Source organism: Malaclemys terrapin, chromosome 2 (genome assembly GCF_027887155.1).
Source record: "Malaclemys terrapin pileata isolate rMalTer1 chromosome 2, rMalTer1.hap1, whole genome shotgun sequence".
NCBI classification, from domain to species: Eukaryota; Metazoa; Chordata; order Testudines; family Emydidae; genus Malaclemys; species Malaclemys terrapin.
The window spans coordinates 229084659-229091930 of NC_071506.1; the positions used below are offsets into that span (position 1 = coordinate 229084659).

The window sequence follows — 7272 nt, forward strand, 5'->3', positions numbered from 1 at the left end:
GCAGCTCGCGGAGAGAAACACGACATTTATGGTAACCGTCAGTCTTCAGAGAAAGAAAGCAGTTCATTAATTTACTTCACTCTTACTTCAAAGTATGATAATGTACGTTACCCCCTTAATCAATAGATATGATGTATGCTCAATATCCCCGCAACATTGAAACAAGTCAAAAACCCAAACAAACACCCAAGCCGACTTTACTACCCGAAATGTACACCAATGATACAACCTCACCCAAAGACAGCTGCATTTTTTTCTGAGTTTTAGGAAGCTCTGATGCATTTGATTAAAACAAAAACAAACAGAAAAAAAAACAAAAAACAAAACAACCCCCCCCCAAACATAGTAGGCCAGTCAAAACAACGCAGCTCTCCATTGCTCACAGTATTAATAACTTCCACCTTTAAACTATCAACATTTGGACGTCAGAGGAGAGGAGATTAAACTGCGTATTTTCAATACACAAAGAGGAATAGCAAATGAAATATTGTTTACACTGTTGTATAGCTGCCGTGTTCCTAAAACTCTGATGACACTTCCTGAGAATATATACCACAAATTATCTCCGTGTACCTATAACCTAGGGCACTGGCACTGTCCCCACGTGCCTGATGTATGGCTTAGTCTGGGTTGCCAAAAACATTCGCACAAAGCAACAGCAATGTAAAAGGAATCCGGACAGAAATCTATCTAACTGTGGGGAGACAATCATTGAACTTAAAAAATTTCCTGTTTCCCTTGAAAAGATAAATAGTCTGAAAGAAAAACGAAGTGAACTGCAATCAGAACTAGCTAGCTATAAGGGAACAAACGCCCCATCAGGAAAGTGGGACCTTTGGATCCACACCAAATACCCAACAAACCAAAAAAGTCCACCAGAAGGCACAATCCATAACTTCTAGCCACAAAAACCCGACCACGTATACATAAAGGTGGAAAGGCAAGAGAGTAACAAGAGCTACAAAAGAATGAAACTATTGACACTCACTAAACTGAAAATGCTGCAGGGAGTTTTTGGAATCAAGAAAAGGACTGGGAAGGGGGGAGCAGAAATGCACTTGGGTATTTGCATTGAGTATTTGTGGGCACCCTGTATTTGTGCACCCTCCCTTAAATTTGCAATCTCTCTCTCTCTGTCTTTCTTTTTGGAGAGCCGCTGTTGCTGCCGCGCGGCTGCTGAATGCGTTTGGTGGTGCTGATGACCTCACGCAGTAACGTATCTGAGAGGCCCGGCGAGGCTGTAGATTGGCTGGCTGGGACTCAGCGGCACTTCAAAGCCTGAGAGGGAGCTACAATTGTGGTGGAATGGGCGGAACTGATCATTGTATTGCACACCTCTAAAAAAAACACTGCCTCTGATTTATCAATATAAAAAAGATCCTCTGAGAGGAGGGCACTTTTGTGTGATGGCAACTTCACTTCTAGGGGTGAGTCTAAGGATTTTTTCTCTTGCTGGTTTAATTAGTTTCTTTTTATTGTCGATTGGAGGGGGTTAAAATAGCCCCAGTCTTGACCAGGGCTATCAGTCTCCTCTATTGAGTTTTTTTTTCTTAAGTACAAGTGAGTTTAGGAGAAAAGAAAGAGAGGGGGGGAAAGGGGCCAGAGTCACTTTTCAGTGTGCAGGAAAAGGTTTTAAGGGCATTTGTAGAAGCAACCTACAGCGCCCGGGCTGTGCTGTTCCTGTATCCCCGGTGAAGTGTCCTCTCTTCTTTACATGTGACTGCTGGAGGAAAAAAGCAGCACTTTCTCCGTCCGTGTGCAATTGCTAATTTGCAACAGATTGTGGTTTTCTTTTTCCCTTTTAACATTTTTCAGCCCGTCGCGTCCAGCAGGTACGTTGAACTTGTATGTTTGTTTATTGGTACGTAGATAAGACTGTCTAGCCACTTTTTGCAACCTGGTCGTCTTTGGCCTGAGAGAAGCGAACCTGTTAGTTCCTGGGGAAAAGAGGACAAGCTACAACGTAGCTGCCTCCTGGTTGAGGGGGTTTAGTTTTAGCATCGCGGAAATAAATATTTTTTCACCCCCTCTAGGTTTATCAGCGTTAAAATACCCCAGCTAGCCAGAGGCTACATAAACCCCAACTCTCGTTAGCCAGCTCATTTCAGAGGAAGCCCGGAAAAAACTTTATCTCCTTTCTCGGGGGTGGTGGCGATGGAGCGAGCCTGGGTCAGCGGATTGGGGAGAGGGGTAGGGACGCGATGGGAGGCTGGCGGAGGGGAGGGTTGTTTCGAGGACAGGCTCTGAAGCTGATGCCCTTCTTGTCCCTCTCTCCGCAGGAAGAACCGAGGTTAGGCTCGACTCCTTTGGCCATGCTCGCCGCCACCTGCAATAAGATCGGCAGCCCCAGCCCGTCACCCTCGTCCCTCTCGGACAGCGCGTCCTCCTTCGGCAAAGGCTTCCACCCCTGGAAACGCTCTTCCTCCTCCTCGGGCAGCTGCAACGTGGTGGGCTCCAGCCTGTCGGGCTTCGGGGTGGCGGGCGCTTCTCGGAACGGCTCCTCGGCGGCTGCGGCGGCAGCGGCTGCTGCGGCGGCGGCGGCCGCCCTGGTCTCGGACTCCTTCAGCTGCGGCGGCTCGCCGGGCTCCAGCGCCTTCTCGCTGACCTCCAGCAGCGCGGCCGCCGCCAGCTCGCCCTTCGCCAATGACTACTCCGTCTTCCAGGCGCCCGTGAGCTCCGGGGGCGGCGGCGGCGGAGGCGGCGGGGGCTCGTCCCAGGAGGCGGCCGCGCACCAGCCCGTCTTCCTCTCCAAGGTGCACACGTCGGTGGACGGGCTGCAGGGCATCTACCCGCGCGTGGGCATGGCGCACCCCTACGAGTCCTGGTTCAAGCCCTCGCACCCGGGGCTGGGCGCCGGCGAGGTGGGCTCGGCCGGCGCCTCCAGCTGGTGGGACATGGGCGCCGGCTGGATCGACGTGCAGAACCCCAGCGGGGCGGCAGCGCTGCAGGGCTCCCTGCACCCGGCCGCCGGGGGGCTCCAGACCTCGCTGCACTCGCCGCTGGGCGGCTACAACTCGGATTACTCGGGCCTGGGCCACTCGGCCTTCAGCAGCGGCGCCTCCTCGCACCTGCTCAGCCCCGCCGGGCAGCACCTCATGGACGGATTTAAGCCCGTGCTGCCCGGCTCCTACCCGGACTCGGCCCCCTCGCCGCTGGCCGGCGCCGGGGGCTCCATGCTGAGCGGGGGCCCCGCCGCGCCGCTGGGGGGCTCGCCCCGCTCCTCAGCTCGCCGCTACTCCGGCCGGGCCACCTGCGACTGCCCCAACTGCCAGGAGGCGGAGCGGTTGGGGCCGGCCGGGGCCAGCCTGCGGCGCAAGGGGCTGCACAGCTGCCACATCCCGGGCTGCGGCAAGGTCTACGGCAAGACGTCGCACCTGAAGGCGCATCTGCGCTGGCACACGGGCGAGCGGCCCTTCGTCTGCAACTGGCTCTTCTGCGGCAAGCGCTTCACCCGCTCGGACGAGCTGCAGCGGCACCTGCGGACCCACACGGGCGAGAAGCGCTTCGCCTGCCCCGTCTGCAACAAGCGCTTCATGCGCAGCGACCATCTCAGCAAGCACGTGAAGACCCACAGCGGCGGCGGCGGCGGAGGGGGTGGTGGCGGGGGCGGCTCCGGCAGCGGGGGCAAGAAGGGCAGCGACACAGATAGCGAGCACAGCGCGGCGGGCAGCCCGCCCTGCCACTCCCCGGAGCTGCTGCAGCCGCCGGAGCCCGGCCACAGGAACGGCCTGGAGTGAAGGCTGCGGCGGGGGGCGGGGGAGACGCTGGGGCTGGGCGCCCTCCCCCGCTCCCCCGCGGGAGTAACTGTGTAAAGGGGCCATGGACATGTAAGTAACGTGCACTGTTTTCACGGACACTCTCCCCAGGGCCTCCCTCCCCGCAGCTTCCGCTCCTGTCTCAGTGCCAGCCCCCTCCAAGCGCATCTCGCTCGCTCGCGCTTGGGTTAAGGGGAACTTGGGGCCAGACAAGAAAAGCTCTAGGGGAAAAGCGGCCCAGGAGGAGGCAGATCGGAACAAAATAGCGCGAGCGAGTCCGAGATGGGGGCCAGCGTGGTGTGTCTCACTGAGAAAGTTGGGGGCAGAAAGCGCCCAGTGCTGCCACTTGAAGCATTTGGGTGAAAATGGGATTGGAGACTTTTCTCCCTCCCCCCAAAAAATAAAATAAAATAAAAAATCCTTCCGTGTTTATTTAAAAACCACATGCTGGAAGCAGTTAAATGCCTAACGTAATCGCCATTTCACAGGTCAAGAGCTTTTTACACTTATAAATAATAATTCAAAACAAAACACCCCAACCATCAAAGATATGCCTGGGAGCAATTCAAAGTTGCCGAATGAATGGCACATATCGCGGGCTTGTTTTCTGGCTATGGAGGGAATGATTTGGGAGTGTTATAACAACTTCAGAGTTTTTTATAAACACATTTTGCAATTGTTTCTGAAACACAGCGCTAATATTGAATTTAAAATGACCCCGATCTAATAGTTTTTTTTAAAGCACTGCTTTCCAGTGAGACCAGCGTGACTGTATTTGTCTTTTTGAAAAATAGGTTTCCACCCCACTTTCCAAACTTAATCTCGTTTGCTAGTCCATCCGTCCATTTGTATAGTTCCCGTTATTGTACATTCACACGGTACGCCGAAAATAATTAGGATTAAATTTATTTTTTGGTAATTAAATTCAAATCCAATGAAGAAGCATCGTTGGTTTCAAGCGAAGCTGTAGATCGAATGCCAAAAAGAGGATGGTGGGGAGAAATAGGAAAATAAAATATTTGTAAAATGCATCTGAATCTAATGGTTTGTACAACTGGGGAATCGTTCTAGATTAGCTAACAATTACATACAACTCCACCAATGTATCGGTGTGAGGTGCAGTTGTTCAGGAGACGATTTTGTATAGTATTTTTCTTGTACATTACTTCTAGTAAATATTTGAAAATATATTGAAGTACACTTGAGCTTTTTTTTCTTTTGTCACGAGAAAATATTAAGCGTTATTGTTGCAGTCCTAGTAAACTGCCTTTTTCTTTTCCTGGACTTGTTTCTTGAAGTGTATCTTCAGATCGCACTTCAGGATATAGTTTTTGCTTGAATATTAATTTAGATAGGCATAAACCTGTAAGCAAACAATATTTGATAAATGTTGAATGACATTTAATTTAATGGAGCATGTACTTATTTGCATTTGCTGGCAGTTCAGGTATAGTTAAAGTGAGAGTTCTCCTATATTTCATAAAGTGGGTTTGCCAAAACCCATGTATTAAATAAACTGTCCAAGTGAAACTGAACTAATGTTGGCCTATGTGTATTTCCTGAAAATAATATTGATAAATGTTAATAAACACTCCTGACACTACATTAGCGGTTTGCAAATGCTGCAAACTATTTGTCTCATTGTAATGTTGAAATAATTTGGATATTTCACATTGAAATGGAAAGCCTTTCGCTGGAACATTTTAGATTTGCATTTTAAATGCATGAAATATGTAATTGATTTTTATCTGTAATATTTTAAATGGTATTAATAAACTCCAGATAAAACATTCCATTAGGTCAGTTAATTGTTTTTTTTTTAATGCAGTCACTGTAGGTGGTTTGTCATTTACCTGAAACTTCTACTGTCTGAATAATTCTCTATATTTTAATGTCAACAAGGGAATACAAGGAATCAAATCTAATTTTAAACTGTAGTATCTAATGTGAACTGCACTTGAGACATTAAAATGGATAATTAGTCAGTCTGTATGAAAACTATAGCAATAGCTGAAATTAAAGAAAAGGCATTAGCATCTACTATTGACCAATGTTGCTGATCTTTTGTGTATGAATTAATTGGGTTGCATATACTTCTTTAATTTTTTCCCCTTCTGTCTAGGTTGGATTGATTTGTAAATGGTCAATTTATATTAAAAAGACCATTATTTCTTAAAAATCCAAAGTAAAGAAATGTTCTGGGGATGTTTTTTAGATAGCATAAGACCACCACCTCTACCCACAAAAAGTTAATTAACATGATGAACTCCAACTTTGTATAGGCATTGAGGGGAAAATTTACCTAACTGTTGTGTATAAAGAATTATTCTATCCTGACCCAGGGACCTTCTTCTATTGGGCCCAGAATCTGTTAATTTCAAGGACTGTAGTTTATTAACAAGAAGCTCATAAAGCCCAGGAGGACTAAAACTGTTTATATATCAGTTGGCTATTGTCCATAGATGTCGGTGAACACCGCTGTAAAAATATTACTGTGAGGGTTTCCTAGAACTGAATATCTCTTACTGATATTATAGGAATGCGTACAATTTTTAAATTTTGGTGAAAAATCCTGGCCAACTCTTCTTGCCTTAGAACTTTTTTCTCTTTGAAAACCTAACCTGTTCTATTAAATATAGGACTTGCATTCTGCCAGATTAATGAATCCCTGTGAAATTCAGTAACTAAAGAAATATGTACACAGAATTCAGATTTCCAAAATTGCACTCTGTGCCTTAATGTGAAATATATAACTGTTTATAGCATCTCCCAACAATTGTAAAGGAGTGAGGCACCCGGGAACTTGATCCTACAAATTTATGGGCATTTAAAATAAACTGGAAACAGGAATTATTCTAAATAAGCTAAATTTCTAAGCAGCCTTTTTACAAATGTAGATGTTTGAGGCCTACAAAGTTTTCCATTGAAACAAAGCAACAGTTTGCTTTGCCTTTTTAAAAATGATGTTTAAATGGGATCAACATATTTAAACATAGCTCTATTTAAATCTATATGTAAAATGTAGTGGGTTTTGTTTAAATAAAAGTTTGGTTCCGAGGAATATGAGAATCATCTAAAAGGAAAGTTAAATGGTAAAGGTAAGAGCAATGCTTCTTCTAGTAACTCATAATAATGCTCCTTCAGTCTGTCACTTAAAAGAAAAGGAGGCTAACATGACAATAAATAGAAGACTTCTGCTAAATTTATGGAGCTAGCTTTCTGGAATTGGGGCAGGTTTACAACAGGATCTACAAATGACAACACTCTTCCTCCTCCCCCAAAGGTGTGTGAGCTTTCCCCGTTCTTTAATGGACTGTCTCGTTGGTGCTTGCAGGTTGTATAAGGGTAGACATTTTTTTCCTTTAACTTCTTCGGGAGCAAAATTCCAATCTCTTTCCCTTTTGTAGCTTGATTTATTTTTACTAAACCCATCTAGTTAAGGGCATTGAGTTGTTTGATACCAACTGCAAATAATCCTGCGTTTAAACCAAGCGTTGTGTAGATCAAGGTAGAATTA

At 46.6% G+C, this 7272-nt stretch overlaps 1 protein-coding gene across 2 annotated transcripts; it reads left to right on the top strand.

The window, feature by feature from the left end:
- Positions 1-1349: 1349 nt before the first annotated feature.
- On the top strand, positions 1350-5548 carry SP8 (Sp8 transcription factor). Of its 2 annotated transcripts, none has more exons than XM_054018805.1 (2): positions 1350-1427; positions 2280-5548. In XM_054018805.1, the coding sequence occupies exons 1-2, from the start codon at positions 1407-1409 to the stop codon at positions 3735-3737; spliced, it is 1479 nt and encodes a 492-aa protein (XP_053874780.1). In that variant the 5' UTR covers positions 1350-1406; the 3' UTR covers positions 3738-5548. The 2 variants fall into 2 exon arrangements, with proteins under 2 accessions (XP_053874780.1, XP_053874781.1); XM_054018806.1 differs by having other exon boundaries at positions 1377-1832.
- Positions 5549-7272: the final 1724 nt, after the last annotated feature.